Source organism: Hippopotamus amphibius, chromosome 5, assembly GCF_030028045.1.
Source record: "Hippopotamus amphibius kiboko isolate mHipAmp2 chromosome 5, mHipAmp2.hap2, whole genome shotgun sequence".
NCBI classification, from domain to species: Eukaryota; Metazoa; Chordata; class Mammalia; order Artiodactyla; family Hippopotamidae; genus Hippopotamus; species Hippopotamus amphibius.
Window position 1 is genome coordinate 110,581,132 of NC_080190.1, and position 27,210 is coordinate 110,608,341.

The window sequence follows — 27,210 nt, forward strand, 5'->3', positions numbered from 1 at the left end:
CCTAGTAGACTTCTATAAAGATAAAATCACTGGTCTTAATAATATAAGAAATGTTACAAAGAAGCTTTAAATGTGAATGAAGGATACCAAAAATTAAAACAATTAGGTTAAAAACTTACGTGCCAAATTTATGCGTACTGTGTTTAAGCCAACCTGGGGCATCTATTTTAATTATTGTGACAAAACTTTAAAAGAAAACTACATAATTAAAGTGCAAATATGAGGCTCTCCCTTCAATTAGTGTCCGACTCTACGATTATTTGAAGATGTGCTAATTAATTTTGTTCTGGCCTCTAAAGACCAGTAGTTTGCAAACTCTATGTGAACTTAATTAAGTGACCATATAAAGGATTATCAGTATCTCTAAAATTATGAAATCATTTTTGAACAATAATGAAGGACCACATGTTAGGGGTTTTTTTCTCAATTTTTATTTAGAAAGTTCAGTGAAACAATATGGTATCACAGTTTAGAAATATTATAATTTCACTATAATTTAACAATAAAAAAATCTAGTAATTTTTGATTTTCAACAATGAAATTTATAAAAATAATTTTACATTTATAAAATGAATCATTATTTCACAATAAATTATCCTTTTTTATTACCTGAAAAAAGTTTTGTGCTATATAAAAGCAATAACTTTCCTTATCAATATTTTGAAGATATGCTGAAAACTTCAGTTCCTCTTTGTCCAGCATTTTTGGCAGTTAAGTATACAAAAATATTATATTACACATTCCCTGACCATAGTTATTAAAACCAATTTGTTAGCAATAATTTCTAAAACATGACTGTTTAGTAAATATATGTAGATAAGTTAGAAGGTTCACTAAAAATGAATTATTTTTTATATTTTAAAGGTTTTTTAATATCTTCTAAGATATTAAAAAATTAAACAGAAAACTACAAATATATTTTCATTTATAAAAATCAAAAGCATTCTTATTTATGAAATAGAGATACTAAGGTAAATTTTTTTTAAAATGAGTTACTTTTTTTTTCTTTTCTCACCCTCTCTCAAAGATATATTTTACAGTTTCCAGGTACCAGCTCTGAAAGGAATTTTATTGATTCTATTAAATCAATGATAGCTTCTAAGTAATCATTTTCCCATTTTAGGAGTTAATAAATTAGTCACAGTTAACAGAAGCTTTTTATTTGCAGGGTAAGTGTGGGCTATGAAATCATAATCTTAGAAATTTTTAAAGGTTCTATTAAAAATCATTTAATTCAGTCTCTTGCAGCTTGGGGGACCCTTTTTATATCATTAATAATTACTAAACCAGTTTTTCCCTGCTTCAGCAAAGTGTGTGTGTGTGTGTGTGTGTGTGTGTGTGTGTGTGAGAGAGAGAGAGAGAGAGACATCACTGTCTCTTTAGGCAGCCTGTCAGTTGTTTTTAAAGAAGCTCCAGCTTTAGATAATATCAAATAGTTTTGGGTTCCAATGAACTATATTCCTCAGTCCATTGGAGTTTTGAAAATATGCACTGAGTCAGTGATTTAAATTTGTCTTTGCTTTCATCATAACCTACCTGGTATATATTTTATTTTCTTTAATCTGTTCAAAAGCATTTTTTTAAGGGGGAAGACTCTTATTAAAAGTACAACAGTGGTTTCTTATTCATGTTGCAACAAATTTACACTCATTTACATGTATATATGTGTTAACAGGTAACACAATGGATAATATTCAATCATCACTCTACTGCATATATTTAAAAACCACAGTAAGAAGCCCACATTTTCATTCCATACCAAAAATGCATTCTCCTTAAAGTCAACCAAACCTGGACTTGAGTGAGGCTCTCCTACTCTTTAGCTTAATGACCTTTGGTTACATTATTGAAACCGTCTAAGCTAAAGGTTCTCTTTATTCATAAGAGAAAGACAATAATACCTCTCTTACAGGATTGCTCTGAGGATTAAATGAGGCAACACGTGTGTGAGAGATGGCTAATTTGTCTCCTGATATCAGAAGCCCAGACATGTACAGTTTTTGTTGGCATGAGGCTTTCTACCTAAAGGCTACACTCCCAGCCTCCCTGAGAACCAGATGTGGGCACGTGCTAAGTTCTAGTCAATGGATGACTACTTCTAGATTGTTTTAGGAGAAGGAAATAAATGTCTATCTTGGTTGAGCCACTCTCTTTAAGGTTTTCTTTTTTACAGTTTAGCCTGTATCCTAACTGATAAAATTAACGTGTTTACTATAACATACATCTTCAAATATAGGCAGATTTCAAGGAATACCCAGTCATCTTTGGAATGCCTATTTATAATTTTCTAAACTTAAAATAGGCATATTTAACTGTGGGCCAAAAAGATGCTTCTTAGCCACGGGATATCCATAAGTGATTCTTCGTTAAAGAAATATACCCTAATCTACAGCGACTGCTTTATTTTTTTAATTTGCAAGTTTAAAATTTATAAAAAAACCTTGGTTCATTTAATATTAATCTGGGATTTCTGATCTACTGTTTTCAGTCAAAAAAGAACAGTTCCGTATCACATCACCATAAAGCAATTATTTACAGATTTAAATTAATAATAAGACAACAAATGAAAGTAGTACATAAGATTCAACTGGTTCAGGCACAGTACAAGTTTATACCATATAAACATGTTGCAATTCAGATATACATTGGTTGCATCTAAAGGTTTTAAACAATAGCAACAACAAACAAAATAAGCATATAAACAAGAAAACAGGATACCATCTTATAACAGCACCATGAAGAACCCTTGGCTAAGAGTTTGCCAAAAGTGCTATCCTGAGATATTTTAGACCAACAACTTTTCACATTTATGCAGTGCCATTCAGAAGTAAACATATTCTCACAATTGCTTCTGTTTGGAGAGAGGCTGGTGTGAAATGACTGAAGCTTGATTGGCAGCTATTTTGTATGGTTCTTGTCCAGAGCCTTGAGGTGGAGAAGGAAGTGGGGTTTCAGGAGTTGCTAAAAAAGAATCAGAGAATTGTATGTGATGATGACAGACACCTTGGCCCAAACCATTAAATCCTCCATGACACCAATATACATTACTGTATTTTGGATATGCTTTTTAAAAGATCATGTATAAAGTAGTTATTATAACACATTATCGGGTTATTGACATACCACTGGAGATGCACTTCCATCTTACCTTCCCATTAAACTAAATCATACTTAAAAGTCTTGATAGTCACTTTAAGGTGTCTTCTGCCTTTCTTAATAGCATTTATGAACATTTGATTCTCTCATAAACCCAGCAGAAAAAAAAGTCAAAATGAAAAGAATAAACAGAAAGCTTGTTTTTTTCCAAATCGTAAAGTATGTTTTATAATACTTGCAATGAAAAAAACACATAAAATAAAACATTTTGGTTTAGATATTACTAACTCAAATATTAGATGACATAAAAAATTAGTGTAAGAACTTTTCAAGTGCTTTGAAATCTATGTGGTAGTTAAAAGCATCTGACAAATACTGGCGTTGTCACTTCAAAATTATTCTATTACAAACACACTTGGCTGTCCCTTCCACATCACTGCAAAGAGCACTGAGTAATTAAAAAAAAGTTACAGTTGGAATGCCTCATTGTCTATAATAATATTTCTTTCTATTGGCAAATTTTAACCATATTACAAAGTAATCTAGAAGCCATTCTATAATTTTTAAAAACCTGAAATATTTTAGTACTCACATTTATTATTATTCCATATATTTAACAGAACAAATAGAAAATGTTTGATGATCAGACTGAGGCATTGCAAATTTTACAGATTTTTTTCCCAAACACTTTTTAAAAATTCTATACAAAAATGAGAACAGTCCCTTTTTGCCTGGTCTTTTTTAATATATTAACTTTATATTATTAAGTGTGAATTAGCAATTACTTAGAAACAACATCTTTAGATAATAATTTAATTGACAGAAGAATTACCAAATTTGCTTTAAAAGTTATTTCTGGATATTTAGGATGGATCTAATACTGCAGTAGTCTGCTCTAAAAGACCAAGAAAATACGCATGAACTTAAATGTGTGTGTGCTTGTGTTTAAGGTTTTGCTTTGTGTAAAATATAAACTGTTTCAAAAAAGCACAATCAAAGCAAAGTTTTCCTTTACAAATGAATCTCTTAAATATTATGTTGAAAAGAGGGAAAATAAAAATAAAAAGAGGGAAAATAAAAATAAAAAGTGTGATGATGTGATTCTAAAAAGATTAGGGCCAGCAAGTATGCTTTTTAAAATACTAGAAAACTAGCATTTAAAAAGTAAAGGATTTAACCACCAGCAGAATTGTTAAACTTTTTTTGCCAGTTGATACCTACAATGTTCAATGTGTTGCTTGATGTGTGTTGTTTGAAGTGTTTTATTTTCCAAGTGTATGAAAAACTGATCTCTTAGAGATACAACTTCATAGGCTCTTTGATATGGTATTGGGCTTGCCTCTCTCTGCTTTAGACTATTAATTAAATGAAAATGGTAACGTCTGCTTTGCAAGAATGGTCCCAGTATGGAGGGTCCTCAAAAAATTAAAACTGGAACTACCATAGTACCCAGCAATTCCACTCCTGGGTATATATCTGAAGAAAACAAGAACACTAATTTGAAAAGGTACACGCACCTCAATGTTCATAGCAGCTTTATTTACAATAGCAAAGATATGGAAGCTACCTAAGTGTCCATCAACAGATGAACGGATAAAGAAGATGTGAAATATATATATATGAACATTAGCCAAAAAAAAAGAATGAAATTTGCCACTTGCAACAACATGGATGGACTTGCAAGGTACTCGCATAGTGAAATAAGTCAGAGAAAGACAAATACTGTGTGTTTTCACATAGGTGGAATCTAAACAATAAAACAAATATATAAATATAACAAAGCAGACACAGACTCATAGATATAGAGAACAAACTAGCGGTTACCAGTGAGAAGAGGGGGAGAGGAAGGGAGAAGCTGGGGGAAGGGGATTGAGAGGCACAAACTACTAGTTATAAAATAAGTAAAATAAAAGGATATAATGTACAACACAGGGAATATAACAAATATTTTATAATAAATTTAAATGGAATTTAATCTATAAAAATATAAAATCACTATATTGTATACCTGAAACCAATATACCACTGTAAATCAACTGTATTTCAAGGGAAAAAAAAAGGAATGGTCCCAAATTAATGTCTTTCAAGTACACGGGGACCCACAGATTAAATGTACTATACTGTACATTTGTTTTTTTCCTAACAGTTTCATTTCTGCCTCTGTCATATACTCAAAGACCTTTGTGTTTCAGACACTATTTACACATAGGTCTACCAGTGTGTGCATCTAAAGGACAGCATGCATTTCTGTGGCTTCTACTCTCTCTACCACTAGGTAGCAGTCAGATGGTACTCACTAAGTTGTTGTTACATTGCCTTGAACATTTGGGTAAAACAATATTACAGCTAGTTTTTAAGGGCTATTATAAATTCGGTAGGCAATACAGGTATGCGTAATAATTATATCACAATAACTCAAGGCATCTCAGTGAGGTAGCTGGTTTAGTGTTTAGATAAACCAAAATAGATCGAAAGTGAATCTGGAATTAATTAGTATAAATTCAGAAGCAATTAATTCTAGATATTTTGTCAAATAGAGATTTTTTAATCTCCAAGGTGACATAAAAATAAAATTTGTGTTAAATATGCAATAATATCAGATTAACTTTCTACTACCACCCTCTAGTATTTATATAATCATTTTGGTTTCAAAGAACTGAAAGAAGCCTAAGCAGCCCACACTTTGCCCAGTTTTGATATACACAAATTTCTGTCATCACAGATTAGTTAAATAGCACCAGTCTTTCAAATATAGGGTTCAAATTTCAGTTAGCATGCTAACTCAAATTAACTGTGAGTATTGCATGAATGCACAAACTTCACTGTATTACAGACTTCACAAACTTCACTGCTAACTCTTCAGTCTACAGATAATTACTTACCTAATAGATGTGCATTTTGATCAGTGACCAACCACATCACATCCTTCAGTCTGTCCATGATTGGTCAAGGAACATAATTTCCTTCGGTTCATACACTGACAACAAAGTATGTTGTGTTGCCTCCTTGTCTCCCTCTCAGTGATAAATCCACATGATGTTTTGCAAAAATGGGCAATTGAAGGAGAATTGGCCAAAAAGGGGAGAATGTGCAGGAAAGAAACAAAAAGTGATAATGTTGGAAGTAAAATTCAAATCGAACATAAATGGAGTTATAAAAGAAAGAGCTGACCTTGCAAATGTTGACACTGCCATTGTTTGAGTCCCTAAAAATGCAGCCAAGAACTTAGTGAAGGAAAACATGTTACTAGAAATGAAGAAATCAGTTGCGTTGAAAAGGGTAAAGAGGTCCCAGAGGAAGTGAAACTGGCAAAAAACTTCAGGTCAAATGGATTCTCAGAGGTATTTCAGGACATTGAAAAAGCAAAGGATAAAAGGTTGGAAACTGACCCAAAATTCCAAAAGAGTAAAATTCATCAAAGATGCTCACTCCCTCTTCTAAGTCATTAGAAGAGAACATAGCAAGCAGTGTTCAAACTACTCTTCATATTTTTTTACACAAAAATAAAAACATGCTAATTCTCAGTGTTTTTAATATTTTAAATTATGGTGTACTAAACATTAAAATTACTATTTTTTTTTTAGTTTTCCTATATATTTATAACCTATAGTTAAGAGAGTTCTTAATATTTTGACAAACATTTAAAGCTCACAAGCAATCATAATTTTCCTGTTGATTATTATGATTCCTTTGCTTGGTTCCATCTTGCATAGTCATTTTTATGGTCGTGCACTACCAGGCAAAGCTAGGACATCCTGTATGTTCTTTTGTGTTCCCAAACCTATGAAGTAGAAAGATTTAGGTACTCATATCTCCATTTTAGGGAGAAAACTCATACCTAAGAAGAATAAGTGACTTGCTTTACAATCCCCCACAACTGAATCTTGAAGAGGAAATTATATCCAATGTTTACAATTTCTGGCCACAAATAGATTCTTTCCCCAAACTTCACTTTTTCTCTGGTAATTAAGTTTAAGATATACCATGTGTCAAAAGTAGCCCAGATACTTACAGATCTGGTCTGTATGAACCAGTGTTGACATTGGACCCAAAAGTATAGTTTGTCCAGTTAATGGATCTTGAGACAAATGTGGGTGCATTGGATGATGGAGATGGTTAGCCTCACTGGAAGCACCTAGAAGATAAAAAGATGCTTGCGTTAGTGATATTTAATCAGGAACAGCAAGTTTACCTTGGAATAAGTGTTTTGATTGACAGCTTGAATATTGCTATTTTTGCAAAGTGCTTTTTGGGAATCCAAAAATAAATTAATAGAGCCACTGCCATATTAAAGACAATGTCAGCTTTCACTGTACATTGGCTAGATTAATGTTGTATCATATTACTTTGTATATTAATAATGGACCTTCTGTGCAGTTTCCTGGAATCATTAGGTTTGCTGCCTGTTGTTAAGGCAATTCCAAGAATCACTTACCTCGAGTTTATAGTATTTGGGGTCACCCTAATAGCATAAACAATTTTTATCTCAGAAAGATATCATTAGAAACACATTAAGCACTAGAAAACTAAAGCTAAACTAAAATAAAATAAAGTGATTTTACAAGGAAATTTAATCTAGATCAGAACACAAAATAAATGATTTCTTAAGTTTTTCCTGACATCTACTGCAGCAATGAAATCTCATTTTTCCCTTCTCGTTGTGTTGTGTCAATTAAATATTTCAGGAGCAGAATGTTTATTTTTAAGGTATTTACTATATGCATTTTTTGGTTAGGTTGCGATTCTGATATCCTTGAAATTTTAGAGGAGTCAAGGCATAGAAAAATATACTCCAAAAAGTACTAAAAATAGGAAATATATTTCTATTTACCATATTTGGGAGGATCTGAAAATTGAAGCAAGAGGGACGGGGTGGAATAAAGATGGTGGAGGTGAGTACAAATAAAGGGGAGGTTTGAATATGCTCCAGTATTTTTGTTCCCATCCAATGGGTTTTGCAGACTTTCTAAACATAAAAACATTGAGTTTATTACCTCATGGACAAAAAGTACACAGGTCAAATTTGCTCTAAAGTACGGTAGCATGATGCTAATAAATCAAATAGAAACTCTTACATATACTCACCACCCAGTAACATCTCCTGAAGTAGGTTGTCAATCTTCACCATCCCAAACAGTTTAACAAATTGTATCTGCTCAATCATTTGCCAAGTGATGCTCTGCAGCGTGGGCAGGAGCAGGAGCAGCTCCCCAAACCTGCCCCGGGAGTCATACTGCCGGTCGTTGATGTAGTCCTCCAAACTCAGCTGCACTTGGAACCGCATGTTCTTAATCTTCACTGGATCACTTAGCCCTTTTGCATCTAATAAAGGAAGGCAAAGGGCAATCTAAATCCTTAATCTTACTAGAGTGTGAGAGGAAGTGTTCTAATATTGAAAAATTTTCACTGCATTTATTTTTAATGGAACTTTGGAAACAAACCTGGATCAAAAAACACAATTGCCTTCAAACAAGCATACTCATTGTCATCTATCTGAATTTCTTGAAATGGTCGGACCAGCTCGTCTAGCACCCGGTTGGCCACACGGCTAATCTCGACTTCACAGCTGTTGCGGTGAATAACGTAGTTGTTTCCTAGGTAAAAAAAATAAATAAATAGATAAAATAAATAAAATAACCACCCTCCTCACACACAAAAAAACTGTCAGATTTTGTTTCAATTTTTACAAACCAATATTCTAAGTGGTCTTCCCTTGAAGAAATAGGAATAAGTACTTCCTCTCTCAACAGTATTGTTAGTTATGTTAGAAAAAACTTAAGAACACTTACAGGATCAATAACATTGATAATATGATCACATGCATTTTAACAGCCTCGGTCACTGGTGATAATACTAAAGTACAGACTAATAACAAGCTAATTATTGACAAGGCAGAAACAAGATATAATGATTAGCTTTCTACTATGTCAGTTATCTATTAGTGTCTTACTCATTAATGCACATAATACAAAACCTAAAGAATCTCTCTTGCTTACAGTGAATGAAAAATAGCATTCCTTTGGTGGTCTAGGTGTATATATATGTAACAACTACTGAGACCCAATTTTAATAAGCCTAAGTAGACAAGGCTGTTTTTTTTAAAATTAGCATATGTATTCTCCGGAGTTAATTCATTAAATAGTAAGTTCTCTCTTCCTGGCCTTCTTTAAGTAGGGATGGGAAGATCACTTTACCTGGCTGAATTTAAGGGAGTTCAGAAATTGGACAGAGAGCTGGACCACCTAATTGCTAAAGATGTTCTGCCTTAGAAAGTCTCAGGCTATACTATGACACTATTACAGATTCTAAAACATTAGAAAATTGGAAGTTTATTTTAGTCCCTAAAATAACTGCTAAATTTTTATTTTCTGATTTTATAAAAAGCAGAATATTCTGGCTTCTTTCACTGCAGGCAAAGACAATCTTCAGCATAACAACATGTGCGAAAGTATTAAAAAAAGAAAATGCAGCCCCGCTCTTCTTAGGAAAAGTTAAGTTACCTAACTATTTCGGGTAAAACAATTTAGAACTATGCAGTAAAATTTTTTTGTTTTCTATGTATACTGTAGTCAGATTTATAAGAAGAACAGTATTGTAGGTGTTCTAAAATGTAAGAGAAATTTTAACAAAATGTAAAAGCAGTCATATTATGTGGTTTAGAATCCTGGCTCTATCCCTTACTTGCTTTGTGACCTTAGGTAAACTTTCTCTGCCTTCATTTCTTCACCTACGAAACAGACTGAAAATAACATTACCTATTGCTCAAGGTTATTGTGAGGATTAAATGAGAGAGTGTGTATATAAACACGTAAAGCACTTTAAAGCAAAGCATCTTACATAGTAAGTCCTCAGTAAACATTAGCTATTGTGATATTATGTTCAATTCATTTACATTTTGGATAAACTATCTATCACAAAAATGGATAAGACAATTGAGTCATCATTTCACACAGCCAGAGGGAGGTAGAACTTATAAGCATTAGAGGGATCTCAACTCTCTCAACAGGAAACCTAATTTTATTTTATAAGTTAAGTAAGATGGGGGATCAGCCTGCTTCCCTAATGATGATAGAAGCTTTTCCTTTGTGTCTCATCCCACCTGCCATCCTACTTATGCCGGTTTCAGCACTGCTCTTTAACTATCAGAATTTTTCAGACATTGTCACGAAATTTTTTTTTTAACTTGGGATTTTGTAGCATATTATGGGCAATGAGATCATAGGAGATAAACATGTTCCTTAGGAGAGTATAAAATAATATACAATTATTAGGTAGACACTGAGAGTGTATGAAACCACACTGGCACTCCATAAGATGGTGACACAAATCACTAACTCTTTGTCCTGAAATGATTCAAACATACCTCAATATTATGTTTATTGAGTAACATCTCTCTTTTACTTTTAAATCTTAACACATCCTGAACATCTACTCTGAACTTCCTTGCAATAAAGGCAAGGAAAAAACAGGGCTTGAGTGAGAACCTGACCAACTAAATCCACTTTGTGAAGTGACAGAACCATTTGACAGTGTTTATGACTGCCTGGTACATACAAAATAGACCCCATGTAAGTATGAAGCATGCATAATTTTTTCTCAAATTAAAAAAAAAAAAAGCTTACCCAAAAGCAAAATATCTTTATACACCATGGATCTCTTTGTAGCTCCAAGCAGCAAATGTTCCCCTGCGTGAGCTCTCAAAAGTGCCACCTTAATGAAAAATTCCAAGTTTAACAATTAATTATAAAATATAATGATTAAAAGATTGCATGTCTGATTAACTTAGTGTTCTTTAACACTGGGACTGTCTGTTTTAACAAACTACACTATTCATAGATTCTTGCCATCATTAAGCCTTCTATTTTTCTATTTTTAGCGCGTCAACAGTTTTACTTTTCAAAATTTCTAAAACCAAGTTGATACAATGGCAGCAAAAAAAAAAAAAAAAAAACAAAGAAAAACAAAAAAAGAAAATAGTTTAGTGTTTGGGAGTGAATGATGTTTGGGAATAGAGTGAAACAAACCAGAGTTTAAATTCTGGCTTGGCCACTTACTACCTGTTTAACCTTGGGTTAGTTAACCAGTATATTTGGGACTCATTAGTTTTCATCTATCAAATGGAGATATTGATAAAAATCTCAAAGTGTAGTCAGGAGGGCTAAGGGAGAAAATATATGTAAAACAAGATCTCTTACATATAATAAACTGGATAACCAAAAGCAAAACAACGACTGGTGATATAGTGAAATGAGTTGGGGGAGCTGGGTTCCAACACTGTCTGGACTGAACCTTTAACTCTGCACTAAGCGCTCAAAGGAGCTCCGTTGCCTGCTGAACATCACCAGTAGGAAGAATAGGAAGCATTTTAAATTTAACACATTGAAGTAATGCTTCTCCAACCTCCTCATCTCCTTAGTAAATGGCACTGTCATCCAAAATGCTTTTTCACATCAAAAACAAGAGTCCATTTGGATCCCTCTCTAATCGTACAGCAAACCCTAGCGCTGCTTCTCCATTGCTACCACCCCTCTCCAAGCCTTGGTCGTTGTTCATCTGGCCCACTAAAATACACTCCAAAGAGCTACTAGGTATTCCTGCTTCCTTTCTGGTTCCTCCATCCTAAGTCCTTCTTGCCAGTGCTTCTAAGATGATATCTTGTATAATAATCATCACTTAATATAACTCCTTTGCTAGAAACACTTCACTGGTTTCTTACTGTCCTTAGAATAAAATCCAAACACCTCAACCATGGCCTCACGTGAGGTGATGGGTCAATTCTTTGCCCCCCACCCATGTCTCTGGTTTCATCTTGCAACATCCTTTGCTCACTTTTCTCCAGGCACATTATGCCTTGCTTGCCTCAGGGCCTTTGAACTTGCCCTTCCTGTACCCAGAATGCTTTCTCCTCAGATCTTGACATGTTTTGCCCCTTGCCGCTCAGGTCTCAGGAAAAAATCTTCTCTAATTCCCAATTTAAAAGATCTGTTACCACTCCACTCCCAGTCATTCTCCAACAACTCATCCCATTTCATTTTATAGAACTTATCCCCACCTAGAATTAACTTACTCATAATCTGTATATTTTTATTGTCTGTCTCGCCAAAATGGAATGCAAACTTTATGAGAATAGTGATGTAATCTGTATGTTTACTGCTGGATACTCAGTTCCTAAAACTGAACAGTAGTCCTAATAAATATTTGTTTGATGAATATACTGAGTGAATTTAAGTGATCTATGGTTCATTTTTAAAAACTCTTAAGTGAAGATTATAAAACTTATGCTTCTGAGAGTATTAAATAAAATAATGTAATATATAATGCAACTGAAAACTAATACCCAGGTGCCTTCTCCATTAGAGACATTCACCAATCTGTGGCTATTAATGTTATCTGTTAATATTAAAGTGTCAGTACTGTTATTGACACATTACTGGATTTCAATTTTTCAATTTTTAAATCACTGTCTTCATGCATGTCAGCAACTTTTAAAGAGTGATAATAAAAATATAAAACTGATAAATAACACAAACCTACTTATATGGCTTGGGGTGAGACAAGTAAGTTTTAGCAATTTAGCATTATTCACTCTGAAATAATCTTCTGAGCCAAGCTATCTTTACGATATGTCCATAACCATGACTCATACCAGGAAGGGAGTTACAGAACATTTTAAGAATGATTTCAGATTTCGCAGTATTTTTTTTTTTTTGTAAGCAGGTGAAATGATCTCCTAGAAATATAACTGCTAACTTCCTGGGATCACTTTTATTTTCTGGTTGTGTAAATATTTTGCCCTTCTTTGATTTTTAAACAACCGTGTACATTTCCCTTTGATTGTTTCTTTGTTTTTGTGTATCAGTGACAAAGAGCACTGGTCAGAGGGTGTAAAAATAGACACTGGTTATATTACATATCATGCTTTTATTCAATCCGGGGAAACTGGAAATTTTCAAATTATTTACATCTACAGAATATTATATACTACTTAGAATAATAAAAATGAATCTGAAACCCATAATCTAGTTTTTATAGACTAATTAGAAAATTAAATTTCTTAACTTTTTTTTTTTGGTAAGAAAGTATATTGCTTTATTAGAAACAGTGAACATAAAACGGAGATTGATTTCGGGTAAGAACTCTTTAAAAATATTTCAAGGCTATACAAGCAAAAACTTTTTACAAAAAGTTCAGCATTCCTTTTCCCTTGGTTCATTTTAAAGATCAGAATCTAAATGTTTTACTTACTTAAAGACCTTAAAATGTTAGACTGCTGGTGAGCTAAGCTCCTTAAGATAATTCAAAATATCAAATATCTCAATTTTTGAGAATCTATATATTTGATGCTAGTAATCAAAACATTATATTATGTTGACAACTTTTTTTACTGATTTGAATACAGTATGTTGATAATATGAAGTGTAAGGTCACTTGAGAAATGAGATCAGCTAATTTTTCTAATGTTCAAGTTGTATTTTAGACACCAGGTTCTGTTACAATTCTACAGGCTCAAACACAAAGTCAGATAAAGTCTAATCAGTGCCTTTACTGCTAGTTATTTTTATGGGTAACTCTAGCAGTTTCCCTCTGCCTCTTGAATAGTCAAAGTTTACAGACCTGTTGACATTGATTAAATGGCACTACTTTTCAATACGTTTAAATTTACAATAAATAATGTAGTAATAAATATAAAATAAACTTGAAGACTGCTGAGTGGTGAATTTATCAAACGAACTTCAATGTACATAACCTGCTAGAAAGTCTAAGGAAAATCAGAGTTCATAAACTGTGAAAGGTAGAGACAAGTATCTTAGATACTTCTTTAAACATTTTGGAAAGTGAACTTCTTAACTATTAACTAAAATATCTTAATATACATATGACAAAGTATGAAAATACATATATTACGTAAAATATATATTGTTATAAAATATATATATTAGTAATATATTTCACTATATTATAATGGAAAAGATCACTATATCTGAATTCTATTTTCTGTAGATTTCAGGACACAATTCTACAGATTTTTTTTTACCAGATTTATAATTTTTATACAATAAATGCTAGAATAAAACTGACAACATAAAAGGCACCATTTTATGTGTTAAGTGCATAAAAGTGCCTACAAAGACACCAATGTAACCTGTGTGGTTCCCATCTAGAAGTGGCCTGGTATTTCTGAAGACTTTTATATGAGCCTTTAGTAAACACCAAGACACAATGGGGTACCATTTGCCTCCCAGACATTTAGTCTTCCAATACTTTGTCTCACAATGGCAGTTATCTGCCATCTGTCTTTCTCCCTCACTTAAGATTTTTAAACCTCAGGAGGGAAGAACATAGGCTTGATCAACTCTCATCCAAACAATAAATTTGTAAGACCCCTAAAATAGAAGTGAAACAGTCTGTCTTTTAATAGAACAAGGAGAATGAACAAGAAAACCAATCTTTCTCTCATAATTTAACATTTGTCAAATATAGTAAATCATTATACAAGTATAATTAAAAGAACACAAAAAGTTAGCAAAGTTCAAAAAACATTTTTAAAACCATTCATAATCTCTTTAAATTATACCTGATCATCCAGTGGTAATTCACAAAAGGCAGGAATATATTTAGCCCATTCCACCAAGACTAAGAGCTGCTGTTTCATGGATTCGCAGACATCACCAATACTGGCAATTTTCTTAACATTTAAGTCAGTGCTCGCACCGGGGCTTGAGGCTGAGATCTAGCATTAAGAAGAACGTTATATTAATTTATCATTGAAAATAACACAAGACCACTGTTTCTCTTTTTCTATGACTGCCATAAGCAAACACCATTGCAGTGGGCACTATCGCTGTCACAGTATCTTGAAATATACTAAATATTTTAAAATTGAGGAATGAAATACCTATTAATTACAGTTAAATTGAGAACATTCACTCCATAGCACCATGGTCTGGGAGTAGCATCTTATTTTACTGGCCAAATCTGTAAAACAAGTTACCGCAGCTTTCGGGGAGTTTCATAATTCAAAATGACTATACAAAGAGCTGTGGAGTATCCACATGAATTATGCTGTGTGATTTTATTTTTAATTAAAGATGATAGTTCCATTAAGAAATCCTGTCTTTAATCTGTTGTAATTTACAAAGCAAAGTTTCCTTTGGGTAAAGTCTACCAACTGAGGAGAAAAGTTTTAAATGAGAAGCCAGACGACTTATGTTGCCGCATTCAATGGAAGCCCACTCAAATAGAGTTAAGAAATCAACCTTTGACTCAGCAACTTGAAAAGCTTAACATATGATGATATAGGGACACAGATGTAGAGAACAAATGTATGGATACCAAAGGGTGAAAGCAGGGGGCGGGGGAGGGTGAATTGGGAGATTGGGGTTCACATACATATATATGCTAATACATATAAGATAGATAATTAATAAAAATTATTTTTAAGGAAAAATACATAATGATAAATTTTTTAAAATGATATATATAATTTTGAACTAAGATATAGTGTTCGAATGCCTTTCTGCTGAAAAAAATCACTTTCTACAAGTTCTTCTAACTTAATTTTTGAACATGTGTGAGTATGTACGTGTCTTTCTGCAGTGTAGGTGTATTTCCTCCCAGTTCCTTTCAGGCCACTCTTGAAATACTTTATAGGACCATCAAGTAATCTTCAAGTAATGATGATGATAATGGCCATGTTAACCTCATCATATTACCCTTGTGTTATCAAAAACGAAAGTAGTTGCACTGACTCATTATAGGACTGGATTAATAGTTAGCTACTTCATAGTTTGCTTTATAATAGAAAAATATCATTAACATTTCTAATGGGGCAATGCTAAAATAAACTTTTCTCAAAAGGTTTCTTTATTTGATTCTTAAGTGATTTATTTATATAACCGATCACTTACATTTTTAACTTTATAACTGATATTCTCATTCTAGAAATTTCAAATAATAAACTTTCTCCTGTGTTTTCTGAATTCTGGTTCTTCCCTTAAATACCTGTTTCCAAAGCAGATGCTAACATGAGTTCTTGAATCTAGAAGTCATTTTCAAGGAAGAAAGCTCTAGTGATAGGTGTCAACTAAATACCCCAAAGCTGTGGTAACTGATTTCCAGATTCAATCAATAAAACAAGATATTGCCCCCGGGGAATTGTGCTATGCATTAAGTATTTTAAATCAACCTTGCAAACAAACTTCGAACAATCTTAGACTGAAATGCATTTCATTTTTCCATTTAAAAAGTAGGAACTTGCCCAGGAAAAGTCAAAATTAAGTCAACAGTCCAACTAATATTTTCAAAGTAAAACTCTTGACTTTGCATAGGTGTAATTTATGATGGTAATGAGCACATCTGAATGAACTTAAATCACATTTGCATTATGCCTAAAGAAACATCTGATTCTATTAAACGGGGCTGGATGCTGGTGTGGCAGTACCTGGCGAGACCGAACTTCTGCTTGTGCCAGTGTGTTAATGGAGGGGATGTTGCTGCCTTCAAATGTGTTTCTTCTGGTGCTTATTCTATCACGTTCATTTTGCACGGCTAGGGGAGAAAATCACAGTATTTATTGGTTGGCTTTCTTCAATATATGTCAGAATATACTGTTTGAAGTAAAAGAAAAAATTAGTATAAAAGGAGAGAAGGGATATTTCTAAAAGACCTTGGGGGGCGGGGGAGGTAGGGGCAGAGAGAAAAGTATGACTGAAGATATTTTTCATTCTGTACCATTTTTAAAGTAGAAAGAGCCAGGCTTGTCACTAGAGCTCACAAAATACTGCCTTTTGGGACTTCATGATGGCACGCATGTTAGAAAGTTGGGTCAGCCAGTTCAGCCATACTGTATTTTTAATAGGTTGGTTTTCCATTCTCTCAAAGTTAATAAAACCATAAGATAACTAGAGAAAGAGTGCCACCTGTGAGATTGACCAGGTCAAAGATAAGAAAGTATTCACTGTCAGAAAATGAGTCATACATTTTGAAACTCCCATTTTTCTTTTTCTTCTAAAACACCAGCAAAAATGGAAAGTAAATTTATTTTAGTTAAGGTGATTTTCAGATTAAAATCCTATGATCTCTTATGAAACAATGTCCTCAGGACAGTTTACAAACATTAATAAGGCAAACGTTGCAGCATGTAGGGGTCTCTCTTGAGAAGACTGAGATTTGAATATCTGCATTTTGGAACAATGAAGAAATACTATTATATGAAAGTCTTCTAAGAAAGCGATAGATCTCTTTGTTTCAGAAAGGGAAAAAAAAGAATAATGTGTACCCACAAATTTTTATTGAAAACTAAATTTTTAAATATAAGGAAGCAGAAGAGGGGTAGTATGGATTTGTATATTTGTTATATATAGAATAATATGTCAGAAGTCAAAGTTGGATTTCAAAACATAAAAGGTAAAACTATCTTCTCATAATCAAAAAGAATGGAAACAAAGTCTGTAACCCCTACATTATTCACACTAGTGCTCTACCTAATTCTGCTGGAAAGATAAGATATTAAATAATCAGAATTTTTTTTGTAATTATTCTTTTATTAAAGAAATTCACCAATTTCTATGCCAAAATCTACTGCCTAACTAAACTTAATATTAACTATCAACTCCATTAATTTGAAAGAGAAAATACTAAACTTTTTGCCTTTAAGAGTGAGTAATCTTTAGTTGGAGTGAATCATTACTATTTTATTTTAAAATCATATTTACTGGTAGCCTACTTCCTCTCATTCTCTGTCTCTCTCTTTTTATTTTTAACAAATACTGTCATTGACTTTCAGCCCAAACTGACTCATTTGGAGATGTATATGCGGAGGTAAAAAATTAAAATGTAATCTATGCTTTTATGAATTTCATTTACATGATCAATCTTTAGAAAAACGCTAAAAGATATTGTGAACATTTGTCATCTTGCTGCTACCATTTTTGACATAAAACCATATTTATATATGTTTCCATCTAACTAACCTTAATATTATGCTATTACTGTAAATAAGAGAAATGTATCTACTTTGAAAGCTAAAAGTTACTTCCTAATCTATTTAGGAAAAATTAATGCATTATTCTATGAACAGTATTAGATATACTTTCACTATTTTTGAAAATAATTTTACTTAAAGTGTAACACTTAACGGAAGTATAGAATTGTGATTTGCTTTTACTTGGTAGGAGTGAAGCAGAGGTTCAAGTAGAAATGAATGAAGATAATTGACAAAGTATGTAATTAATCCCATAGAGTACCAAATAGGCCACTAGAAATAAGTCATGTTGAAATGAAAGTGTTTTCCCTTTAATTTTGTGAACTTCATTTTGCCTTCTTTTCTGAGACTAGCAACTGAATGAAACGAATGGAATTTTTGTCTCTTGAAAATATTGATTCACTTTGGTGTACCTCAAAAACTGGCACAACAGTGTAAAGCAATTATATTCCAATAAAGAGCTTAAAAAAAGAAAGAAAATATTGAGTGACAAGGAAAAAAACTATGTTTAAGATAGGTTTGATGTTTTTCACATATCTGTAGTACAGTGATTTGATTTAATTTTTTAATAGTATGTGAAACAGTTCTGAAAAATATCTCTTTGCATGTGGTAATAACAGGCATAAGCACATGGCAAAATAAGCACAAAATCTTTTAGCAGCTGTTCCCTGCCAAACATTTAAACATGCTAAATACATGTGTTGCTAAATTAACTGTAGTTACAATGTAGGATAACACAATTAGATTATTTAATATGTTCAAAATGAAATCAGTGCACATTAAAATAGAGCATTTAGTCTATTGTCTCTGTCCTTGAATAGAATATAAGTTCCCTGAGAGGGGGGATTATTTGGTCCATTATGTTCACTACTGAAACCTCAGCACCCACAACAGGGTTTGGAGAGCATCAGTGCTCAATAAATTTGTTAAATAAATAAATGAAGGCATGAAAAGTCAATGTTCAGTTAATGTTTATGAAATGAATAAAGATATTCAATTGTTACTGAGAATGAGAAATCCATTTAAAATACATTTATAATTGTATCCTATTAACATATGTTGCCATTTATGTTTTGAACAAGATCTTGGAATGATTTTTAGCAATAATTTTGTTGCCAGGGATAATGCAGTAGTGGACAGAACGTGTTCGATCAGTCACCAAATAAAGACTGGCTCTACCACTCGCCAGTGGGTATCAGTGTCCTTGAGTAAATTCTTAAACTCAAAGAACCATAAATTCTTCATTGAGGAAAATCAGAACTCATGTAAAGGTTATGTGATTAAATGAGAACATGTATAACACTTTTCATCAATAATGTTAATTATCATTATATTATATATTATTACCTTCTTTTTTCATTCCTGCTCTAAAGCACTTTCTTAATCGACAGTATCTACATTGATTCCTCTTGTCTTTGTCAACAACACACTGCCGACTGAACCTACAACACCAAAAAAAGATATATTAGTTTGCAGAAAACAATTAGTTACCAAAAAAAGCAAACAGACAGGCTTTAAAAAGTATGGTCAAATTTAGATCAACAGAAAGAATGTGTAAGAACAATTAACTATGATTTTTCCAACCTCATAATTAGCATGTTCATGGAATGGAACTACAAGCCTCACCTCTTATGCAGTCTTTCTAATAAAACAAAACTGAATGATATCTGACTTTTGGCTGGTATCCATGATCATTTCTATCAGAGCCATGAAAGCCAAATGTAGTTTAAAAATCTTTGGCATATCAATTCTAATGCTTACTGCTAAATGATTTCTGTGTGATGGAGATTATATTAGAACTTCACTCCTATGAACTTTCATGCTATCTCTATTTAAGTATTCTCCTATTAATTTAACCTCACATCCAACTGAAGTTTAATCTAAATTCCTAATTACATATCAAGAGGCAGTTGAATAAAGCATTAAGAGTACAGTCTCTGCACAGTTACCACTTTACACCCACTACAGTGGCTATAATCAGAAAAAACAGACAATAACAAATGTTGATGAGGATGTGGGAAAACCGGACCTCTCACACACTGTTGGTTATAATAACAAAATGATGTGGCTACTTGGGAAGAAAGTTTGGCAGTTTTTCAATAAGTTAAACAAGTTACCATATGACCAAGCAATTCCACTCCTAGGTATATACCCAAGAAAATGAAAACATATGCTCACACAAACACTTGTACACAAATGTCCATAACAGCATTATTCATAGCAGCCAAAAACTGGGGACAACCCAAATGGCCATCAGCTGATGAACGGATAAACAAAAGTGGTATACCCACGCAATGGAAATTTATACTTGGCAATAAATAAGAATGAAGTGCTGATATATCCTACATGGATGAACCTTGAGAACACTATTCTAAGTGAAAGAAGTCAGACGCAAAAGGTCACATATTGTATAATTTTATTTATATCAAATGTGCAAAAGTGACAAATCTATAGATACAGAAAGTAGATTAGTAGTTACCTCACACTGGTGGGGAGAGAGTTGGGAGGAAATGGGGAGTCACTACGAAAGGGTACTAAGAGATTTCTTTATAGGATGGTGAAATATTCTAAACTGATTGTAGTGATAATTGCACAACTCTGTGAATATACTAAAAAACTGAATTGTATATTAAAAAATAATAATAAAAAAAAAAGAGTACAGTCTCTGGAATTAGACCTGAGCTTGATTCCCAGGTCCACCGTTCACTGTCCACAGAACCCAGGAATGTTATTTAACATCCCAAGTTAACCCACAATCGGAAAATACAGAGGACTTGCTGTCACAGGTTGTTAATAAAAGACTTTGAGGTCAGCAAAACTGGAGCTTAAAAAACCTTTTTTTCCCCAAACTTATATCAATAAAATATTCTCCAAATGGAAAATCATAGCATTTGCTTAATACCAAAATATGTAAAGAAGGCTTAAGTTGGCAGCAGTATTCATGATGAGAAGGTGGGAGGAATAAAGCCATACATGTTGTTGGAATATTTTTTAAGTTTCCAAAAGTTGTTATGGGAACCTTCCTTTCCCATTTTTCCCATACAGGAAGGTAGAAATCTTGAAAGCTCTGTGTGCTGATATTCTGATTCTTAAAAGTTGTTGTTGGGTCTAGTTGCTTGTATAGCCATTTTTCTACACGTATATATTTCACCTTCAGCAGAACACACGACTTAAAAATTGTAAAAAATATTGTTTACACGTTATTTTGCATTTATTTTAGTTGTTATTCTTTTAGAAGCACTCAATATTTGATGTATTCATAGAGAAAATGCTTTTCATGAAGGAAATCCACTTGATTACTTTACACCTCTCGAGCTTGGCTGTATATAAAAGCAAGAACATACTCCTTTTTTTTGTTTACCAAGAAGGTTTTAAAGAGGATGATTTACATTTTTAAGCCTACTTTGAGCTCTCCTAGAAAAATTACTAGAGAACACTAGTTAGATATTTGGGAGTTATATATTAACTTTTCCCACATCCCTAGAAGTCAATTGGCATCATATTGTGGGAGAGTTAACTTCTTCCCAAACATCCAACTTGTACTGAAAACACCTTTACAATCCTACACATGACTTTCAAAGACAGAGCAAACACAAATATTTTTCTGTTAAAGTTAGTCATTTTTTAATAACCTATATTTAACACAGATGTAATCTGTATTCAAGAACTGTCATTCTAAACACTCAAAGTGAAATATCTAACTCCAAATCGTGCTATGTTGTTGACTATTTTTTTAAAAAGCCTACTAGAAACAGTATGATACATAAAGTATAGTTAAATAGGTTTTAGACAGACAAATTCAAGGGCAAAATTGTGGCATGAGAAATACATTTAAAATTTTAGAGCTGGAAATTTCATTTTACTCATTAACATTAACAAGCTACCAAAATCATCTGCACTTTTATAATTTTACTTCAAGACTTGGGATGTGATGACCTTAAAAAGATAAGAAATACGCAGAAAAATACACACACTGTGAAACCATTTAAATACAGAGTTACGTATGTCTATTGGTATACAAACGTGTTAAAACAATAAAGAAACATAAGGAAAAGACAAACACCAAATTTCAGACAGTAGTTACCTCTGGGAGAGAGGGGAGGAAGAGAAAGTGATAGGGGAGGTGTCCACTGGAGACTTCAACTATATTGGTCTAAATTGAGTGGTAAGTATGTGGATTTTTTTATGTACCTTTTATAAGTCTAAGATGTTTCATAAAAAAGAATTACCCATGTGACTGCATCTGCATACACACCCACACATCCTCACGTTTCACGTAGCTTATAAAGTTTGTTCTTAGAGTTACAGAAATTTGAAAGCTCTGAATTTTATTCCTTAACTTCTTGCATGGCATTGTGAAACATCCTTAAAGATCACCTTCTTGGGAGGAAAGTTTCAAGTACCTGCAGGAATAAACGTGACTCTTGCGGATGCTGCGTCTGAAAAAGCCCTTGCACCCATCGCAGCTGGAGGCGCCATAGTGCTTTCCTGTCGCTCTGTCCCCACATATAGCACATAGACAGTTGACACTATTATCTGCAGTATTCATACTGGTCTCTGGGACAGAACTATCTGTTAAAGAAAGAGCAGAGTGCAAGTTAGTACTGAGTATTTCTTATATACATTGGCCTACTGATTGATTATTCATGGGGGCAAAACAGTCCATTCCTTGGCTTCTTTGGAAGCTCCACACCAATGCTCTCCTTTTAACCACTGGCTGCTTCTGCCAGTCTCCATTCCAATCTCCTGACTCGTATTTCTGAGGATTAAAGTTTGGGATACCACAGGGCTCAGTCCCTCAACTACACATTTCCCTAGGGAAGCTCATTCAGTCCCATGACATTAAATATCATCTGTGTGATGAAAAATCCCCACATTTTATCTTTAGTCCTGATGGTTCCCACAGGTATCAGTCTGAAATGCCCAAATATCAATACCTATTGAACAACTTCACTTTGGAGTTTAATAAGAATTGAAAATTAATGTATCAAAAAAGAACTCTTTGATTTTGATTTTTTTTTTCTCCTAGAATTCTTGCTCTCCCTTCAGTCTTACCTAGTCAGTCAATGGTACCATCCAGTACCTACAGCCAACAATGTGGGAGTCTTCACTGAATTCTCACCTTCATTGCTCATATCCAGTCCATAATTTATATTTAAAACACATATTGAATCCACAACTTTTCACCCTTTCACCATGGCCACCCTTATTCAATTGAACATAACCTTTCCCCTGGATTACTGCAATAGCTTCCTATCTAATTTCTCGAATACTTCCACCCTGGTTCTTGTACAGTTTACTACCCCAAAGCCCCCAATGTGCTCTTGGCATAAGAAATTCACATCACATTAGCCTTCTGCATCCAATCCTTAGATACAAAATAAAGCCTACACATCTTCCCATGGCCTGTAGAGCCCTGAGTGAAAAGGTCCCCCTCCCACCTCTCTGATCCCATTGTCTGGCTCTTTCTCATCCTGTTCACTAGTCTCCAGCAATGTTGGTTTTTATTTTTCCTTGAAGTCTGTTCCCACCTTAGAGACTTTTCACTTGCTGTTCCTCCTGCCTGGAAGGAAAGCTCTTCCTCAAGAATTTCTATGAGCTGGCTATCCAGTTTCTGCTCAAATCTCACATTTTCTGTGAAGTATTCTGTAAACACATATTTAAAAGAATTATCTCTCATCTGCCCTTCAAATAGAACTTAGAACCCTGCTTATTTTTTAAACTAACGACTTTGTTTTCTAAAATTATATTATGCTTCGGTCTGTTCATTTATTACTCATCTTTCCCTACAGAATAAAAACTTCATGATGTCAGAGGATTTATCTGTCTTAGTCACCCCTCAGCTTCCAGCTCTTAGAACTACACCTGACATAAAGTGAGAACTAATTGTTTTGAAGAAAGAGGCTTCAAAAAATCCACATAGATATTTTTGCTTAAATATTTCTTAAATTAATCTTGTTTACTACATCTTTAAGAATCTCTATGTACTCAAAAGATATTAAATATATAAGAATATATTATAAACTTTATCATAAAATTATACAATAATGTAAATATAAAAATTCATTATTATATTTCCAATATAAAAAAACATAAAATCAAAAACTGTAATGTCCCATTTAGATTCTGTGACAACATATGTATTCTACTTACTAATACTTCTGAGTTGACAAATATTGTCATATATAACTTCATAAAGTTAAGAAAAAATCTTCAATGAGAATATGCTTATTGTTAATCATGTGACATTTTAGAATTTAAATGTTAGTAATTTTTCTTTTGGTAACATAAAATAGATATTAGATATGGCAGAAGTGTTAAGGATTGATTGTTTTCTGGAAGATTATATAAAAACAAAAAAAGTTCAAATCTTGTTTCCAGTTTCATGTCATACTTACATATTATTATCAAGAAACTTACATATTATTACAAGAAAATAAGTTAGACAGCATTTTGGAAATAGCCATAGAAGTGAGTTGTTTTAGTAAATATTTATGGTAAATCTGTCCCTGCTATTTAGTAACATATAGCCTTTAAAAAAATTCATAAGTCTATTGAGGTAAATACTCTATCAAATATCTCTAGTCAAATCTAAACATAAGGATTAAAAATAGTTGCACTGAAAGTTGATTTTAACTCCTTTGTGCCAAAATTTCAGAATTCACCTTCTGAAAATTTTTAGAAATCTTCCCACTAATAAATTATTGTTGTTTATAGTAAATATTACAGCTACAGCCGTCATTGAAATTGTACAGCATAGTAGAAGCTTAAGATATCCTGAGTACAAGATGCATTCTCAATCCTGAGCTAAACACGCGCACGCACACACACACACACAATTTTCCAAGCGTACATAATTATCAGATTTTAGAAGTTCTAACAATTATAACTGATCTTGGACAAGACTTTTACACAAGAAAATATCTAAATTCAAAGTCAGTAGTAAACTGTATTCTATAATGACATGAGCCCTAAACAAGTCATGTCTTATTTAAAGTTAAAATGTTACAGTAGATAAATACCGAGAGATTTGTGAAGCTAAACATTAGCTTGTCAAGTGCAGTTATAATATAAACCTTTATTTCTCTTCATATTTGTGTTCAATGCAAAAACTTGATAGTAATTTTAAATACAATTTATCATCAGCAGCAATTGAAAACTGGAATAATGAAAGGAGGAGACAACCAGTAAAACTCTCCAGTGTTCTAAGGACACTTTTCCATATGTCATTTTCAATGTTGCATAGAGAATATACTTTACAGCCAACCTGCCAATACTACTCATTACTGTGATTTACAGTAAATAAATTAACTGCTGAAACTACTCTTTTTTACCTAACTGGTCCATGACAGAATTCCAAGTTTACTTTATTACGCAAAACTAAGCTTTTTCTATCGCAAACATAAAATAGCCATAGAATTATTAATGTAAATTTTGTGATGAAGTGCAAAAGCCTCAGATTTGTGGCCTTAAAAAGCAAACCCTGACTTCTCCAGCAATAAAACATACAGAGCTACCACCTGGGAAGCTCAGTTTTACTTCTCTCATTATACTTTTCTTTCTATCTACAAGCATTTGAGAACTCACCATTTGAATTATACAGAATCTGCATAGTTTCAAACTCCAAAGTTGTGTAAGTTGGGTCCAAAACTTCACTGTAATTTGCCATCTCCATGTCCAGTATGGGTTCCGATACCCTCATCATTGATTTAGAAACACACATACAAGTGGCACCACAGGCCCAGAGTGTGTGATGGCTGCTGGGCTTCCAATCTGTGAGTGATAATCCAAAATTAACTGTAACTGAGTGACTTATGGGCTGCAGTGGGAGGAGCTGTAAAACTGTAAACTCCTTCAGCAGGCCATATTCTGCTTACTTCTTCTTCTTTTATGGCATACGAAAGCAATTCCTCGTGATAATGTTGGAATGCTTCATGGAATCACCTTATCTGAAGTGCTTAGTGGACTAACATGATTTCCTACATTGATTTCCAGTAGACAATAAATGATGTCACTAAGAGGATTAAAAATAGAAAAGAGAATACCTCCAGTTTTGAACTGTCATTATAGCGTGATTTATCCCACTTAAGTGGCTGAAATTGCATGCCACACATTCTAAAAAAATGTGACCTACTTTACTGTTATAAATTGGGTTAGTCAAGACTATAAGTTAACACTTAACATAAGCACTTAATACTTTCAAGTTTTCTTACCCATACGATAAAGCTAACTTTATGTTGAGGAAAAATAAATTTGTAATTTGCAATGACAGGGATTTATGATATATTCCAGTAGAAGCCTGGGCATAGCCCTAATATGGCCTCAAATATACTCTCTTTAACTAATCAACCTATGAGTCGGTATCCCTTGCATGTTTGCAGACGTCCCAAGGGCAGAACCAGTACAGTTGCTAGTATCTTGTAGGCATTCCATAAGTAACTGTTAGACAACCAATGTGAGATGCTGGGAAGCTTGCCACGGCATGCCGCCTGAGAGCCCGTAAAAACTGCTCTAGGGAAGCCCCTTCAAAAAGATGTGCAGGAGGCTGAAAAACCCGTGTGCAATGAAGACAGGTAGGAAAGAAAGCTAAATCCTCATTCCACATAGTGTAGAGTCAATGGATAACACTAAAACTGAAAGTTCACGAAGTAGCATGTCACCTAAAGTCATGGGGTAATAGGGGAAAAAAAAGAAAAAAGAAGGCTAAAAGAAGTACCTCTAAGAATGATGTCCACTTACATTGTTTGTTTGTTTGTTTTGTAGAATTCTCGGTAGAAACTTTGTAGAATTGATTCTTAAATCTATGTACTTCTATAACTTTAATAAAAATAAAAACAATGAAAAAGCCAAAAATAATAATACATAAATAAACAATTGTTACATGAAGAAAGTTTCATTTCTTTTTACTTCTGATGCTAATTAATTACATTCTAGGCATTAAACTGAACATATGTGGATTTATACATTCCCATCATCAACTTTCTCATATCTAACATCTACACAGCACACTATATCTTTTATGTGTACACATGACAAGGAGCATTTAGAGCGTGGGGAATATTTAGGAGATAATATTCAAAGATTATATTTTATTTCTGAGAATATGTTTATTGATTTTATCTTCCAAGAAA

The 27,210-nt window shown here is 33.2% G+C and overlaps 1 protein-coding gene across 1 annotated transcript; it reads right to left on the reverse strand.

The window, feature by feature from the left end:
- Nucleotides 1-421: 421 nt before the first annotated feature.
- Nucleotides 422-25,836, reverse strand: HNF4G (hepatocyte nuclear factor 4 gamma). Its single transcript, XM_057735521.1, has 10 exons — nt 25,667-25,836; nt 22,483-22,651; nt 19,427-19,521; nt 16,538-16,644; nt 14,672-14,827; nt 10,719-10,806; nt 8,538-8,690; nt 8,182-8,418; nt 7,109-7,231; nt 422-2,961 (listed from the first exon to the last, which is right to left on the reverse strand). The coding sequence occupies exons 1-10, from the start codon at nt 25,800-25,802 to the stop codon at nt 2,840-2,842; spliced, it is 1,386 nt and encodes a 461-aa protein (XP_057591504.1). The 5' UTR covers nt 25,803-25,836; the 3' UTR covers nt 422-2,839.
- Nucleotides 25,837-27,210: the final 1,374 nt, after the last annotated feature.